Source organism: Amphiura filiformis, chromosome 16, assembly GCF_039555335.1.
Source record: "Amphiura filiformis chromosome 16, Afil_fr2py, whole genome shotgun sequence".
Lineage (NCBI taxonomy): Eukaryota > Metazoa > Echinodermata > Ophiuroidea > Amphilepidida > Amphiuridae > Amphiura > Amphiura filiformis.
The window spans coordinates 55244839-55263930 of NC_092643.1; the positions used below are offsets into that span (position 1 = coordinate 55244839).

At 38.0% G+C, this 19092-nt stretch overlaps 1 protein-coding gene across 1 annotated transcript in view; it reads left to right on the top strand.

The window, feature by feature from the left end:
- The window catches only part of LOC140136229 (deoxynucleoside triphosphate triphosphohydrolase SAMHD1-like), a 35513-nt gene extending 19759 nt beyond the window's left edge, over positions 1-15754 (top strand). Inside the window, exons 10-16 of the mRNA XM_072157951.1 lie at positions 7026-7117; positions 8086-8142; positions 9797-9995; positions 11104-11199; positions 11783-11887; positions 12466-12600; positions 14405-15754. Coding sequence (XP_072014052.1) covers positions 7026-7117; positions 8086-8142; positions 9797-9995; positions 11104-11199; positions 11783-11887; positions 12466-12600; positions 14405-14506 — 786 coding nt within the window. The 3' untranslated portion in view covers positions 14507-15754. The remainder of the gene's footprint in view (positions 1-7025; positions 7118-8085; positions 8143-9796; positions 9996-11103; positions 11200-11782; positions 11888-12465; positions 12601-14404) is intronic.
- The last annotated feature ends 3338 nt before the right edge of the window (positions 15755-19092 follow it).

Here is a 19092-nt window from a genome sequence, read left to right on the forward strand (position 1 = left end):
TGCACAAAACTTGCAGACAGACTTACGAACATCACCTAACATGAAATGGATTTGGCAGATGATTACAGGACAAAAAACGTGCAATGATGAACAACAACAGATTTACTAAAATACCATGCGTTTCTTGTAAGTAGGGCCAATCATGCAATGTGTGACAGGGGCATTACATGCAACTTTGCTGCTAACTACCAATTAAAAATTGGCAGTTGGCAATAAATTATTACCAAATTGCTTCCCTTGACAGGACTTGTATACAATTTCAACTTTTTTGTTGATGATGGGTGTAACTTTATGCCATGAAAGTAATTGATTGTGTTGCAAAAACAAGGGATCAATGTCATGCACATATTCACTCAAACTAATCCAATTTAAACTTTATGTTGTTGCTTCTTTACACCATGTAAGATGATATTATCTTAAGGGGGTACTACACCCCTGCCCAATTTTGTGCCTATTTTTGCATTTTTCTCAAAAAAGTAAGATATGTATATTATATAGGGGCAAGGACTACAACTACTGCACTGGAAATTTTATTTCATCACAGACAACATTTGTGGAGTTACAGTCAAAAATGAGGGAAAACCAATATTTGATCAATAAATCAATAACTACTTGCTTTGAGTTGCTGAATTTCCAGTACAGTAGTTGTAGTCATTGCCCCTATAATATACATATCTTACCTGTCACCAATGTGCTATAATTTATGAGAAAGATGCAAAAATAGGCACAAAATTGACCAGGGGTGTAGTACCCCCTTAATATTATGATATTGCTATACACCACCTGGTCTGCTGTGTGTAGTCAAATCAACTCATAATGAAAATGGTTGCTGTTCTTCCACATAAATTTTAGTGTAAATTACAATTTTACAAGGATTGTCAGGGATTTATCGACCAGAACACCCTAAAATTTATCAAGATTCATATTAATTGTGCAATTTTAGAACTTTGTTATTCTGTTATGGCCTCAGATGATTGAGCAGTACAGTCAGTCTACTCTGAAGTACAAAGTACCGACGCGGACGGACACATTGTGTCGACTTTGAAGGCACGCACACCTGCAGCAGAGACGCAGCACTGCGCACTGTTTCGCGCGCGTTGTCACTTTGTACTTCAGAGTGGGCAAGCTGTAGCAAGTTTTGGTCCCACAAGTTACAAGGCATATAATAAATGGATAGTGTTACTATTAATTTGTTCAATTCTCTCACAAAATATTACCTTGTATATCATTGTACCTTGCATGCAACTGTGCTGATAGCCACTGATTGAAAATTGGCAGTAGGCAATAAATTATTACCAACTTCTCATGACAGGACTTGTATACAATGTCAGCTTTTATATTGATGATAGTGTAACTCAATAATGTTATCATATTTTGGCATAAACAAAAGGATCACTTTCATGGCCATATCCCCTCCAGTTATTTATGAGATGTATCCCTTGTTTCTCTACATCCTGTTAACCGATATTTAATGGTAATATAATACCATTGCTATAAGCTTCCCTGTCTGATGTGTGACATAGAATAAACTGTTATTAAATGAGTGGCAGTTCTTAACAGATTGCCTTCTTCATATATTACATGTACGTAATATTGCACATGCTCAGTGATAGAAACATGTTACAGTGACATGGTGAATACATTATGAAAGCTTGTGTGGAATTACTTCATACATCAACCATGGACAGAGTATACTATGCAAGCAGTGATTGCCACACCCGTGTGTTTCATATTCGGTCGTAATCGGGTGATGAGCAGTATTGCTACATGCAAGAAGCAAGTGAAGACGTAGTATTGTAAATGTCGTGATATCTAATTTGACCAATGTTCTGACCACCAAACCTATTGCATCCATTTTAGTGAGAGGAGCAGCGTCGTTGTGTGGAAGAATCGAAGTTGGCTTAATATTCTGGATTTGTGATTTACTTATGTGATTTTGTGATTAAATGCACACCGTTGTGTCAAATTCATATTATTGCGAGAGGATTGATGTCGATACACACAGGAGGCAGATGAAGAATTGAGTGTTGTGATATCTACTTTGACCAGTGTTTAGACGGCTACACAGTACACGCCTGCAGGGTTTTCTTTAAGCATTTTGCTGAAGGGGTATTTTCAAATTTTTTGGACCCTTTCAATTGTGAATTTTTCCGCTGAAGGTGTCCAAAACATTGGCCAAGGGGTATTTTTATTTTATAAAACGTTTTTAACAATATTGGGTATTTATATTCAAATCTTGTAACATTTGAACACGTATGTTTTCAAGATTTTGTACGCATTGGACTTTGAACTTTGGATTTGAAGGGGTCTGCAAAGTGTGTTTTGTGCGTTAATGTAAACCCTGCACCCCTGTATTGCATTCAACCACTTTTGTGAGAGAGACAGTGTCATAGTGTAGGAGAGGTGAAGTTGACTTAATATTCTGGATTTTGTGATTTCCTTAGACTAACAAACGCACACACCGCTGTGTCAAATTTAACATTATTGTGAGGGGATCAATTTTGATGCACACATTCAACCATTTTTGTGAGAGGAGCCGAGGAGAGGTGAAATTGACTTAGTATTCTGGATGTTGTGAGCTCTACTTTGACCAATAAATCCATGCTGTGTCAAATTCAAACATTATTTTGAATATCAGTGGTGATACACACTGAAGTGGATGAAGAATTGAGACTTTTGTGAGGTCTACTGTAATAGTGGTTACCATATTTTTTGTGTGTAATTTTCTGTGATTTGCCGATTTTGAACTACTTTTTAAATTAACGATTGTAAGTTTTCTTACATAGACTTCTACACAAAAGAACATTTTCGCTCATTTTAATTTTCACAATAGCTGCGTTGAGGGTGAAAAACACAAATTTAAGTTCCACAAAAATTTCACATTCAGCTGAAGGGAAGTGTGATAAGATTCAAGAGTTCAAATCAATTGTAATATTTATCACTCTACTTTGGCTGACTCTTAATCTCATCATGTCTTGGCATGGCTACTGTGAAATCTCTGCATGGATGGTGCTGCTGCTAATTGTTATGATGCATGGTAACAAAACCATAGCAGAGGAGGGTCAAGAATATAGAATCATCACATGTGAACAGGAAAATATCGCTGATTGGTGGTATGGTTATGAGTTCTTACAACTTAATATTATTGGCACAAAATGTAAGACCAAATGTCCCATAGACTGCACCTGTGTCCTGAGTAACACCACAGTAACCAGCAACTGTAGTAATGGACACATATCTGAGAGTACAATCCCATATCCATCCAATGTGAGCTATTTGAGCTGGGCTGACACCACTTTGCATGATGTCAAACCAAAAACATTCTCAATGTTTGGTGATATGTTAGTTGGGCTACATCTAAACAATATCAGCCTCCAGTACATTCAGCAAGGAGCTTTTGATGGGTTAACCATTCTGAAGTATCTACTGCTACAGGGTAATCATCTCACTGAGATGGCAGCAGATGTATTCAGTGGATTAATAAACTTGGAGGGTTAGACCTATCAAAGAATCATCTTGCTGAAATGGCACCTAGTGTATTCAGTGAATTGACAAGCTTGAGGGGTTTAAACCTGTCAAATAATCATCTTACTAAGATGGCACCCAGTATATTCAGTGAATTGACAAGCTTAATAATGTTAAACATTAATAATAATCATCTTACTGAGGTGGCATCCAGTGTATTCAGTGAATTGACAAGCTTGGAATGGTTACACCTTAATAATAACAACCTTACTGAGATGGCACCCAGTGCATTCAGCGGATTGACAAGCTTGGAGGGGATAATACTATCAAATAATGATCTTACTGTTCTGACACCTGGTATATTCAGTGAGTTGACAAGCTTAAGAGCTTTATTCCTTTCAGAAAACCATCTTACTAAGATAACACCTGGCACCTTCAGTGGATTATTCAGTAGATTGAATAATTACTCTTCCTCTTCATTTGAAATTGTAACACTTCTGTCTTTGTCATACAACAACATTTCCATATTACATTCTGGTACATTTAAAAATCAAACTGCACTCACACATCTTTATATTAGTCACAATCAGTTGCAGTTCCTTCCACAAGATATTTTTCACAACCTGAACCAGTTGCAAAATCTAGTGTTGTCAGAAAATAACTTGGCTCACATTCCTGCTGAACTGTTCCTGGATTGCTTCCATTTGGAAACACTTGACTTACAAGACAATCCACTTTTGTGGATTGAACCAAATGCATTTGCAGGGTTGAATGAAACAGTAGATTTATTTGTTAGTGACCCGTCTACCTGTTGTTTTACATTGACAAATTGCAAATGTGACAAAGCGCCATCTCCATTCCTTACATGCAAGCGTTTGTTGCCATATAATGGCCTACGCATAGCTATATGGTTTGTAGGTGCTCTTGCTATACTTGGAAATATCTTGGCATGTTATGTTAAATACAAGCAAAAGCAGAAAGGTAACATAGTACAGCATTTATTAATCACAAACTTGTCAATATCTGATTTCTGTATGGGTATATATCTCACCATTTTAGTTTCAGCAGACATGTATTATACATACTATTTTCCATCCTTTTCTGAATCATGGAGATCTAGTATCTTCTGTAGAATAGCTGGTTCCTTTTCTGTATTATCCAGTGAGGCATCAGCTTTCTTCATAACATTTTTAACTATTGACAGGTTTCTGGGGGTGAAGTACACATTCAGTAGGCGACGAATTGGTACTAAAATTGCCCGTGCTTTGGTTGCCCTGCTGTGGCTTTTAGCATTAGGCATAAGCATTGCATCTTTTGCATTATCACAAGGCAATCCTGATATCTATGCAATATCAGAAATTTGTGTAGGGTTGCCCATTTCAAGACAAATTGGTTACACTTCTAACGAAACTGTGCTATATGACGGTAGAGATACCGACATTAAAATTTATACGACAGATTTAAATATTAAACGTACAGGAAGCAAGGCAGCTATGTACTTTTCAATTGCCATATTTACAGTCCTTAATCTGGCATGCTTTATTGTTGTAGGTTATTGTTATCTGGCCATTTTGATCAACACCAGGCAAACAGCTAGGAATGCTGGCCGTTCTGTGAGTTCAAAAGAGGAAACCAGAATGGCTGTGAAAGTCTTTCTCCTAGTCTTTACAGATCTTTGTTGCTGGATGCCAGTATGCATTCTGTCAATCCTGGTCCAGGCTGGGGCGGTAGAGGTCGACCCAGTTGCCTATGCCTGGATAGCAACAATTGTCTTACCAATCAATTCCTCCATTAATCCATTCCTGTATACTTTGGCATCATTCATTTCAAGCAGTAAGTTATGTAGCAAACGGAAGAGTAGGCAAGAAGATATTCCACTCAGGGCAATCAGGGGATCATAGCTAATTAATATATAGTGGAAACTCATTAACACAAAGTTGTGCGGAATACAAATTTTATTTCTTGTTATCAGGAGTTTGTGTTATCCAGTTCTAATAACATGTGAAATGTATGCTTGGGAATGTAAAACATACATCTTGTTATCAGGAACTTCATGTTAAGAGGGTTCGTGTTAATGAGTTGCCACTGTAGTACCATTTAAATAAGAATTGAATTAATAGTACTGACAGATCAAATTGAAGGTCAAATTGGGGTGGACAAGTTTTGTCAAAACTGTTTTGTAGAAATATTTATCTGTGGAGGCATAATTAACAAATCAATAGCAGATTTTCAGCCATGTTTGACATGTACAATAAAATGGAGGAAACTGCCATAATTAGCAATGGGCTATTCCTTTTGAAATCCATACACCCCCTGTTGAAGACATGACCTTAATCTCCTGGAGTGTAAATTTCAAATGGGGTTACCTGAATGGGTGACCCCATTTCAAATTCCCTGTGTGGGAGAGTGAGCTCATGTCTTCCATATAGGGAGTGTAGGGATTTCAACTGTAATAGACCAATTTTGCGCCTTTGATATCAACCTAATTTAGCAGTCAAATGGTGGAAAGATGATTTCGAAACCCTGTCATGTATGCATCATATAAATTCACTGATTCACAGGATGTTTACTTTGTGATAAATACAGAAAATATACAACCAAACACAAACAGCATTGTTGTGAGCAATATCATATAATAAAGATTTGTCAGCAGTGGCATAGCCAAGTTTTGAGACAATGGGTGCTCTTTTTGGGCTATTATATTATGTAACTAAAATTGTCTGTGATACTGTTAATAAAATGAGAGAATGAATCGTAATGTATTTGTTGTAATTACTTTTTGCCCCTTACCTGAACTAAGTTCAGCTAGTAGTAGTCACTATGGTGTGTTTGTGTCCGTCTGTCGGGGTATATGTTTGTATGTGTTAAACGCTTTTGACCAAGTTGTCTTGAGAACCGTAAGGGCTATGATGATATTATTGGCTTCAACCGTTGTCACTTCCCAATGTGAGTGTGAAATACATCACCAAACAAAAAAACACTACACTTATACTTTGTTCAGCTTATAGTTGGCGAAGCCTCATAACATCGTGGGTTTATATACATGTAGAATCATTAGAATGGCGTGCACGCAGTTGAGTGCAGCATCTACACTAGGTGCACTTTGCGTAACATGTTGCACACGCTAAATGTGAATTCATGCTAGGGTAAGTTGGGACTTTATTGATGCGTGCAGTAACAAAAATCAAATAATTTTTGCCAATTATAAGCTGAACCAAGGTTAGTGTAATACCCAGGGGTGTAATACATCTATTAGTGGAGGCAAAATATTGCACACATGGAGGGGGATCCTAATCCTCCAGATAAAATCCCATTTCTTAAGATTTCATTACTTGCAATGGTGGCACCAGAAAAAATGTGGATGGAGCATTGGAGGGAAAAAGTGAATTTCAGGGGGCAAAAATCAACAAATTTTGCTCAAAATTGCTACAATTTTTTTTTTTTTTTTAATTTTGGGATTTTACTGGGGTAAATATGGATGAAAGGGTTCTGATATTCACAAGCTCCTAACTGGATATCTGACAGTGACCAAATTTGTTTTGTTTTGTTTTTCTTTGCAGGAAGTTGGTAACCTGTATGATATGTTCCACACACGAAATAGCTTACACAGGAGAGCGTATCAACACAAGGTCACCAAGATTATAGACAGCATGTAAGTATACTGTTGGGTTATTACACTTGGATGTGTCACCATAACTCGTGCATCAATTTGTTTGACAAAATCTCTGACAAAACTGAACTTGAACATATTTGAATTCCATTAGTATAACTTAAGTGCATATACCATGCACGCTACCACCTTTCACAGGATATTAGCCAGGATCCAGAAACTGCCCGTCCAAAAATTTTGGGGGGCGATTATCGATTATGTGCCACATTTGTTTCAAAGTACACATATACTGAGTTTAGCAGGTCTGCATAACTCTAATAATTTTATCTCCTAATAAGTATGATGATAAACCACATATTGCTTTAAAAAGAATAAGCATTTTAATTCATCTTACAAGCATCTAAAATCCCTCGCAAGTTTCAGCACATAGAGTATTAATCCTGGTGAAAAATTAACCTTTCTCCTGCATGTGCCACCTTGACCATGTTGACGTAATAATTCCAGAATTTTTATCTGGGTTAGCAAACCACAGACACTAAAAGGTATTGTGAATTTCATATTATTTTCATAGACCTGTAATATTCATTATGATGTGAATATAGGAAATCACATCACATATGAGCCATTTTGTTATCTCCTCACTTGCTTTCTTGTTTATTGAATTGTATGTGCTCTTAGTTTTAAAATTTCTACCGTGTGCCAGCTCCTGAGCAGTGTTTACTCAGAGGTCATATTTTGCGATTTTGGCCAAGTGTAAATTAAATTTGGCACACACAAAGTTGCAAGTCTGTATTACGGTTAGTCAAATTGGAGGACTGTTTGAGCCAACATTGGCCCAATTTAGGAAAAGTGCTTCGGCCCACCCAATTCCCAAAGAGAGTAAACAATGCTCCTGAGCATATATTGTAATTAATTGAATTGTTTTCAATTGAATGATGGACCCTACTTATTCTCTTAAATTAGTTTTGCTGTAATTAATGTAGTAATATCATCTCCTTTTTTCTGTGTAGGATTGTAGAAGCACTAGTGAAAGCAAATGACCACTTCAAGATATCCGGTACCAAAGGGTAAGTAAAAACACAAACTATAGAAAGCCATGGAGCGAAAACTAGCGAGATTCCGGAACCACCTTCACTTCACGATGCATTGTAAACATCATGGATTGTATCCACACAGTTTGAGTCTTAAAACCGCGGTTAAGATGGTTCCAACGGGGGGTGAAAGAATCCATATACATTGCTGCTCACAACCCGGATCTCAATAAGGACAGGGGCCGCCACCACCTACCAGCCGTCTACCAACCTGTCATCCTGTCATGTGACTCTGACGTCATATCTAAGTCACATGACCAAAATCCCGCTCCAGTCAACCACTCTTGAAAAAGTCTCGTCGGATGACGGACGAAAATTTGATTAAGTCAAATTTTTTCTTTAAAGTTGTGTGAACAGTTTAAACTTACCTCAACATATAGAAAGCCAAGGCTCAAATTTGGCACTTGTCCTGTTGGCAAATAAGCACCCCACCCCCAGTTTTTACCACCCCCAGTTGTTCAAAAACTGGGGACTACAATGTGGCCATTCAAGAGGAAAGCTATACCTATCTACGAGAGTGTGATGAATCAGCACAACCAATGTGACTGTCTTTTTAGTCTTTTTACATAACAAAATTGACACGCTATGTTGTTTTTATGTATTTCAATTCAGCGTTTTGCTGCAATGTATGTGATTTTAAACCATTAATAAATAATGATCCAACTGCTATTGTAACAAAACGGCTAATGGAGAGATTAGATGCTTGACTACCACCTAAGTATAAAGGATCCTCATCAGATCTCTTGACTCCCTCTAACTCCACTCCAATCACCCTTTCTGTGGTTATTATCCAGCATTAAGTGGCATATTATTCAAGTCATTAAATAAAATTTTTGTGTCGCCTGAAGAATCAACTCACTCAGGTACCATCCTCATAATGGGGGGGGGGTAGGTTCAACTGGTTGCAGCCTTTCTTGTGATGAGCCTCCATTTGTGTCATTCTGTCTTGTGCGGATTAGGTTGTGGTCATTCTCGTCCAAGATTTGATGTTTAATTCCCAAGATGTGCATGGACGTCCTCTGCCTCGGTTACCTTGTGTTTTGCCTTGCAACAGGGTTCTAGCAAGATTTCCTGCACTGCCTCTTGCTATGTGACCAAAGTACTGTAGCATGTGTTTTCTCACTGTTGTCAGGAGTCTTTCTATTGGATCAATCTGGGCATGGAACCATTCATTGGTGTTTTTGTCTTGCCAAATGACACAAAGGATACGACAGTAGCACCACAGTTCAAAGGCCGAGATCTGTTTGGTGTCTGCCTCACATGAAAAGTTTAAATCCAATTGCATCCAAACTAAAGTCATAACTGCACTATGGGAACTTATGATGGTGGTTTTTAAGGTCACATTGTGAAGTCAAAGGTAATTTGAGGTCAACTTGTTAGGTTATCGCAAAAGCAGGTGACACTTGTGGTTGGAGAACCGCCTTGATTGTGGATATAATGAACCTAATATTACTACTGGGCTTATATCCAGGTGCACCATTGTTTCTAGAATATTTTGGGGATGAGCTTTACCCCATCATGTACATCTCGACCTCTACCACAAACATGGTTTTTGCTGACATCCGCTTCAATAACACACTTTTTATGTTGGCTTGCATTTAATCAAATGATTTGTAATCTCATTATACAGAAAGCTTGTCAAGATGTCCGAGGCTGTCGATGACATGGTTGCCTACACCAAGCTTACTGATAATGTGATTCTTGAAATCATGCAATCAGACGACCCCAACCTAGCGGCATCTCGACATATTCTAGAGAATATCCACAAGAGGCATTTGTATAAGTGTGTAGGACAGACACAGCCACCTGAAAACACCATCATCAATAAGGTAAGAGGCAAACTATGACAATTTAGCTTTAGTTTTTAGCGGGTTTGGCGTCTGACAAGTTTAGAGCTGTCAAGCTTTCATCAGGAGTAGCTCTGACTTCTTCAGGATGAAGTACCTAAGTATGAGACATGTAGGCCATCTCTTGTCTACTGGCTCTGTAAAAAGGATTGTAGACTGTCCCTTGTGAACAATGAACAAGCAGACCTCACCTATCTGCTAATATAACAGTTTTGGTGGCTCTGAAAAGAGCTGTTTACTGAGGACCGCCCCTTGACAACAGCGAAAAGTAAATAAGTGGTGGCTCTGAAAAGAGTCGTTCACTGAAAATTGCCATGTGTCTCGCCTATCTGTTAATGTCAAAAGGTTTGGTGGGTTTAGGGAAACTGATTTATTACTTGAAGAATGCATTATGTTTCATCCTAAAAGTGTATTGGGCTATTCCATTTTAAATCTGCCCCCCCCTTGTGGAAGATTTCACTGCCATCTCAATTCCAGTTGCAGCTTATGGCCAATCCAGCTGGAAATCTTTGCTACCTTTATGTGAAATTCCAGGTGAACATTTTTGAAATAATATAAAATCCACTTTTTGCACAATTTTGTCTAAAATTACACAATTTTGCCTAAAATTACACAATTTTGTTTAGAATTCCAAAATCTTCCACACCTATTCCACTTTTTATGGATGAAAATGGTAGGTTCTGGAATAATTTAAATTGTTGAATTGATTGGAATTCCAAAATGTTCCACAATGGGGGTGTGGTTTTTAAACGGAAAAGCCCATTACACTTGCTTACGACCCTCCACTGAGTGACAACCCATTGATTGAAAACAATTGATCTTGTGGCTCTTTATTTCCTCTTAACCCTCTCCACACAGGTGTCGACTGCAGATGATGAGTTTTAAAAAATTTCAGAATTGTACATTTTCATGACCATATTTGGAATCAGCGTAAAAAATGCATAAAAATGAGCACAAACAAGCCTAGTATTGGTTCAATGGTTCTTGAGATAGCTCTTGATATTTTGAGAAAATATCTCACAACTTGGATTTTTTTATGTTTAGGTGTATGACCAGCATGCTGACATTAATATTCTTGTTGTGATTACAGAGGGAGATCCCAGTGATGTTACAAGAGATAGCTGTTGCTTTAAGTGAAGAGGACTTGGGTGGACCACAACTCACTCCGGATAACCTTGTCATACATGTAAGATATACATATTCTTTTTTTTCTTTTATGACAAAGTTAATCAAGGCATTGACCTTGATGTTGCAGTGATGTCAACGCATTGAGGCAGCTGTTTCACAGGCACGTCTATGCGGCGTCATTAAGCACATGCGTGCACTGCCTTGCATACGCCAGCACTTTGAGTGAATGCTAGCTATACAATGTATGAAGCTGCACCCAGTGAAATATGCACTGACATCACTGCCACAATAGGGTGAAATATGGTATAGATAGTGCTGATGGGTTGTCGCCAATATAGCAGCTTACTTCCCGCTTGAAGCTCCGCATATCCTGGTTAGACACATCCTATGGAAAAACTAACTGCTCTGCGATAACCCAGAGGTTGAATATAGTGGATGCTGAGGTAATCCTCAGCAATATCTATCAGAAGTTTTATAGAATCTGAATCTGATTTCACACAGCTAAAAATTGTTTTATGTAGTTGGGAATCTCTAATGCATGTCCCAAACACTTGAAAGGCAACGGCATGTCAACTTGGCTTGCTTGCTGCTTATTGATGACCTTTAAAATGGTTATTATGTCAATATCTTGTGAATTTCAGGTTGTTGATCTCAACTATGGCATGGGTGCTGAAGACCCTATCAAGCATGTAAGGTTCTACTCTAAGGGAAATCTAAACCAGGCTGTTATGGTCAGGAAAAATCAGGTAAATTATACATATTAAAAGATCACCAAATACAGGAGTGGGCACCCTATGGCCCAAGGGTCCATGTGATGATTTGTGTGTAACCTGTGGCACCATTGATATCGATTAGCAGAGCTGCCAACCCTTCTTGATCCTGCAGAAGACTTCCTCATTTGCTGACAATCTTCTGTCTTCTGCAAAACATATTAAATCGTCTGCATTTGCAGCCATCTGGCTAAATCAAAACAAAATCAATTATACGCCCACTGTCCTGTCCTTTTGCAAAAAAAGGTTGAGTAGCCTTGGAAAGGCGTTTTAAGGGCCTCAAAAAGCTAACATCCAGGAGCTTTTGGGGGTGCTGATCATCATCCCACACAAGGGCTGCCTAGCGCCAAATCCTAAGCTTTTTTTTACACTTCGCAGAAATCTTCTGCATTTGCATATTCTAATACTAGGCATAAGATGTGACTCTATTGATGCAAACACATTTTAGTTGAGCAGTATTTGCGGGTCATTTATAATGGCATGTTTAGTCTAGTGCAGCAGAAGTCAATCAAATAATATGGAATGTGAAAAAATTGTCTTTGTTATGATTTCAGGTTTCACAGATGTTACCAGAGAAGTTTGCCGAGCAGCACATCCGACTGTACTCCAAACTTAGGGATAGAGATAGCATATATAAGGCTAGCTTGTGCTTCAAGAAATGGTGTGAAGTGAGACGTACAAAAGCAAAGGTATGGAAATGATTGGGTGTTATTAAAAGCATTTAGAAAGGGACGAATAGGACTCCTATGGGCTATTCCAGTTGTATGGAAGACATGACCTTAATCTCCCACATAGGGAGTGTGAATTTCGAATGGGGTTACCTGAATGGCTGACTCCAAACAAGAAGTTGGTTTATGTTTTCATCGGACAGAAGTTCAGAGAATTCAGTATCAAAGTTACGTAATGTTATTTTGTTGACGGGATCACATGCTTAAGTAATGAACCACTATCGAAACAATCACCACACAAAGTATATCGCACTCTAAGGCATACCAAAATAGCGTGATCCAGTAACCAAGATAATTACATAACCATTTTGATGCAAGTATGAAATGAACAGTACAAATGGAAATTTACATGCATTCTAAATTTATGATAAAAATCATCATAATCCCAAGGTTTAGGAAGTAATTTTAATCCATAATTTTAATGGAATTTAGTTGTACTGGTAGGTTGAAATGGCAGAGGAGGCTTAAATAAATGTTGGTATTTATACAGCGCCTTTCACATGTGAACATGTACCAAAGCGCTTTACATTTATTCCGCCGTCGTTAGAATATGTCAGCTGCCATACAATGCCCAAGGCATGCTCATACCTTTGGGCGGCGCTCAATGGACAGTATTCATAACAGCTCCCCATTTCTCACCTGGGTGGAGAGGAGTAATCGAGGTTAAGTGCCTTACTCAAGGGCACAACACGATGGCGTCGCCGGGGCTCGAACCCGCAACCTTCTGATTATGAGTCGTAGCTCGTTCCGCTCGGCCACCGTGCTCTCTAGTTGTACTGGTAGGTTGAAAAGGCAGAGGAGGCTTAGACAGTAAGTGTAGTCACTCGACAAATTCTGTAGGGGTGCTTATTAAGGGAGGGGCACTAATTAGGTCAAATATATATGTGTACCTCCATATCAAAACGATGCACTTGTCGGCTGCTACATGTGTCTCATTTCAAATAATAGCTAGGAATAAATACCAGACTCAATTAAAGTGGAGGTCACTTCAAATCATCCTAAGTCACATGGTTTACGAATACAGAGAACATTCCTCAACCATGTGACCTGGGGATGATTTGAAGTGACCTCTACTTTAGATGAGTCTGATATTTAGCCCTAGCTATTATTTGAAATGAGTGAGACACATGTAGCAGCCGACACATGCATCGTTTTGATATGGAGGTACACATATGGTACTAATCAACTAACGGAATAAAACAAATACTGCGAAATTACAGATTATAACATGCTTTAGCAAACCACCTCTAGAATTAATCATGTAAATAGTCCATTGTATTCTGCAAATTAAAAATGTGAAGGTAAGCTACACACAAGTTGCGTTTTATTCCATGAGTATGCACAGTTCTCAAATAATCAGAGGGTGTACGACAGGCGTGGCATACTAGATTCTAACTTGGTGCCTGCATCTTGAATTTATACTTGAGTTGCTGCATGTTGTAACAAAGGTTTGACCAATGAAACAGATTGTTTATTATTGCTTTGGAAGTGACAAGATACTTCATTGGTCAAAACCCAATCGCTCATGGTTAGCATTGTAAATAAGTGTGACTAAAGTTGCTTCTGACAAATTATGCCTTAAAGGCAATTCCAAATATCTGGAAAACACATTATTAAGTTGGGAGCTGTGTAAAGTTTGATTGTATAGAGGTGAACATTGACTTGATTATATTTTAAGCCTACTTAATTGGGTTGCCCTTGTAAGTTTACCTGGTCAACTGGATGGGTCTTTAACATGATCATTTTCTGTTTCCTTTTATGTCAGGCTGGTTATGTTGATCCTGAGTTAACACCTGCCAAATCACCAAGTGCCCCTCATGAGGATGAACCAGCTGCAAAGAAATCCAGAACCAGGCTGTCAATGTGAACCCTAAAGAAATCCAGGACCAGACCAAAGAAATCCAGAATTGGACTGTCAGTGTGAACCATCTACTCAAAGGAATCTGTTGTTTAATTATTACGATGGAAAAAGTCATGTTGACTCCACCATGTTTGTGTGTCTCTCATGGAGGCAACTTAATGTATCTCCCAATGAGGTAAAACCAAAGGGTACCGACTCCACCATGTTTGTGTGTCGCTCATGGAGGCAACTTACTGTACCTCCGGATTAATTTACTATGCGCCCAGCCAACTTTGATTCAAAGTGCTTGGTTGTGTGTGTTCTGCATGTAAGAACTGTCAAAAATGTGCATTAATCACTGTATGCGCAAATCTTTCAATACTGTAAAGGTTCGCCTAATGGCACTATGGGCACCCGTGACATAAGTGGAATTTTAAGCACAACCTAAAAGTGCCCTCCCGTAAAATTCCCACCAGCAAATAAGGGCACGGAACCTTAATTCTTGTTGGGATTTCAGAGGAGGGAGCTCTCTATATGCATATGAAATTTACCCCAAGGCAAAGGAACCCAAGTGCACCATTAGGCAAATCTTTACAGTATAGATGTAAATTACCATTTGGGTTTGGACTCTTGCCAATTAATACTATTATAGTCTATATATCTACCTCGAGTCACCGCACCAGCTTTGAAATTTAGTGTGTTCTGTGTTAGCTTAGCGTTACTTGATGCGTGTACATACTTCAACGTGCACAATCAAAGTGGCGCTTATGTACACGCAAGAAACAACGCTAAGCCAACGCAGCACACGCTGGACTTCAAAGCTTGTGCCGGTGACTTGAGGTAGATATATAGACTATAGAGGTACATTATCTGCCCTTAATGAGTGACACACCAAGAGGGGTGGATTTACCATAACATTATGTATGCTGCAATTTTGAGTCTGTTATCTTTAGGTATCCAGACATCTTTGGTGACATTCACTTTTAATTAATTCCAACATTTTTGTTTTGTTTTTATTTACAACATGTTTTTATTTCGGACCAAAATGTGTAAATTAGAGATTTGGTATGAATTTGTTTCATGAAATTATTTTAAACATTTAGTCCTTGTCTATCTTAGGGAATAAACCTAAAGATAGAAGATGAAGCCCTGTAAACATTTCATTACATTACAAACCTGAATCTGTCCCTTCCCATCTCAGGAAGTGGGGCAAAAATGTTACAGTGTATGAGAAATGAAATCCACATCCAGTCACGTAGCGTAGGTCATCATATTGGGGGGGGGGGGCACAGGGACTGATGGGGGGGGGGGCCACAGGGACTGATGGGGGGGGTGGGGGGCACAAGCTGTTTTTCTGTAATTTTCCTAAGCCCCGATAATGCTATGCACACTGTCTCCATCCTCTATATCAAGCAAAATGTTTTGCTCCTAGGGCTTCATCAATCTTTTGGTTTGTTCCCTTCTATTAGGCTATTCCAGTTGAAATCCATACACCCTCTATGGAAGACATAACCTTAATCTCCCACATAGGGAGGGTGAATTTCAAATGGGGTTACCTGAATTTGAAATGTACTCCACCTGTGTCAGGCTGTGTGTGAGATTAAGGTTATGTCTTCCATAGGGTGTGTATGTATTTCAACTGGAAGGGTCCATTTCTTATGTTGTTATGTTACTGGTTAGAGGATAACTTTATTTGTTTTATCTATAGGGGACCACAGTTTGTATTTTAAAATGTATATCAGCATTTTAAAAAATTGGAGGACTATTTTCATCAGGCAAGAAAAAGTATCTTGTATAGATGAGTTGAGTCAGTTGACCTCAATGTTTATCACCAAAGGCAAGGGACTGGTATATCGATATGCTAGAACAAAAAGCATACAATCACTGCACTGTTCACTAGTCTTATTGTGATGTGGTAGGAATTTTAAAAGCGCAGGTCATGAACAAAATATGATGCGCTGGCATACTGCCAGGCAATTAACAATGGGAATTGTCGACAACAGCCTGGCAGTGACATCACAAGTCAACTCATCTATAGGGTAACCAAATATGTACATAATTATACAATCCAACCTTTTTTATCTGTTTAGCTGCCATGTGTAGATAAGTACAGTATACTGTATGTAAATTGCCAAATGTTCACAGGGCAGCTATTGCACTTACCCACTTGCTTTATTTGAGCAATTTCTTAGGGTCATTTGCAGAAGGAAAAAAAAGACCGGACGGCCCTACTTGAAAAATTTGTCCTCCCCTAGCTAGACCAGGATGTTGTTTTTTTTATTTCACCTTGGGGTGCTTTTGAAAGCTTATGTACACTGATGATATGCAAGTTGAAATCCCAGTGTTACCCAGGCTGGTAGCCAGGGGGTGTGGGTGCGTTACACCTGGCAAAAGATCTGCTTTGTGTCTGTAAAAAATAGCAAAATTTTGCCAAAAATGTCAACATTTTGGATAAATATACCCCAAATCATGAACTTTCTGTGAATTTTTTCTGAAATATAGCCTGCAAAAATCAATTGTAAGGGGATAAAGATCTGCTTTTGGCCAGAATGAAGATGGTCTTGAAAAGGTAGGCATTAGAGACCTTGCGAAATGAAGTAACTTTAACTTTAACATCTAGAGGATTATAGAGGATTATGTATTCAAAACCAAGGTACATAATCCTCTATAATCCTCTAGACGTTAAAGTAACTTCATTTCGCAAGGTCTCTATTAAGAAAATCTGCACCCCCATGAAAAAATCCTGGCTACGGGCCTGGTTTTACCATGTCAGATATTTTAAGAAGTTAACCCGTTTTAATAATATGCTCATATTTGTTTGAGCATATTGTAAGTGAAGTATCAAGTACTGTGTAGTTCTTAATCTTTGCCATACTCAATCAAGGCCCTGCATGAAATTATCGATTGGCTCCAAACAAAGGATTTGAGCCGGTGTCCTTCACCGTAGTTATGGCGGAGTGCAGTCCATTCAATCAAATGTTGTCATCAACCCATTTGATCGTAGTGCAGGGTTATGTGTGTGAGACGAAGTGTCACGGTAGATTGCAATCATGCTTTTGTTGAATGCATTGTGAGTAGTCCGCCATATTTACGGGATGATACGTCACATGCAAGGCCTCTATACGAGGGGACAAGCTTTTTCCAGCAGAATCCTAAAGCAACCTTTACTGCATGGCTGCATAAATTTAACATTGAGAAACTTTTATATATCAAAATAAATAATTGTGCCTTCCCGATTTAAAGGCCTATTCAGTGATTTGCTCATCCAGAGGGTCATAAATATCATCAAATTTCAGATTTTGGCATGTTTGTGTTATAGATGTGCTAACATAGTCTGTTAGACAAAATACTTTAGCAAGATATACATGAATCTGTAATTTCTCTACTTCAGTAGAGAAATTATCTATCTACTATCTATACTCAACTTTGTCAATATTACTGTTTTACTTGTTTTTTGGTTTTTTGTTGTTGTTTTTTTTTTTTTGCCATTTTTTCCATTTAAGAATTACTACACCTGCCCAATTTTATGCCTATTTTTTGCATTTTCTCAAAAATTATAGCGCATTGGTGACAAGTAAGACATGTATATTATAGGGGCAAGGACTACAACTACTGGACTGGAAATTTTATTTCAACACAGACAACAGTTGTGGAGTTACAGTCAAAAATGAGGGAAAACCAATATTTGATCAATAAATCAATAACTACTTGCCTTGAGTTGCTGAATTTTCAGTGCAGCAGTTGTAGTCCTTGCCCTATAATATACATATCTTACTTGTCACCAATGCGCTATAATTTTTGAGAAAATGCAAAAATAGGCACAAAATTGGCCAGGGTGTAGTACCTTAAAAATACTTAACAACAATGTTAATGACTTATCCTTCTCTTTCAGGCAATTTATACACAATTTTAGTTTTGTTACACAATGCTGGGATCACTGAATGGACCTTTAAAAAACTCTTATTAATTATGTGCTTTCCCGATTAGAAGAACTTTTGAAAACATTAATTGGGCCTAAAAAAATTGTTTGATTGGCGTAACATTAAAAAAAAATTGGGTAGGTAGGTCAGATTGACAATTTTTTTTTTTTTTTTTTTTTTTTTTTTTTTATTTACACACACATTTTAAGCTGTAAATTGCATATATGATAAAGGCTTTGGAACTTTTTTTGAATTTTTTTTTTTTTTTTTTTTTTTAAATTGTGTTTTATTATTTTGTAAAAAAAATAAACAAAATCTAGGGTGTATTTTTAGGGTCGGTCTGGTTACGCCAATCAAACAATTTGTTAGCCTTATAATTAGATTATATTCAGTGTCAGAAATGGGTAAGTTCAATAGCTGCCTTGTGAACATTTGGCAATTTACATATAGCATATTGTATTTATCTACACATGGCAGCCATTGCACTTACCCACTTCTGGCACTGAGCAGTCGATATAAAGAGGCTGTGTTTGCAAATAAAATTACTTGCCAAAAGTGTTTTATTTTGGGATATTTTTAATACTTGGGGGCCAGATTTGAGGGTGAATATTTATTAGTATTAGGCTATTCCATTTAAAATCCACATGGCCCCTGTGGAAGATTTTGGAAATATCTGCCACAGGGAGAGTATGA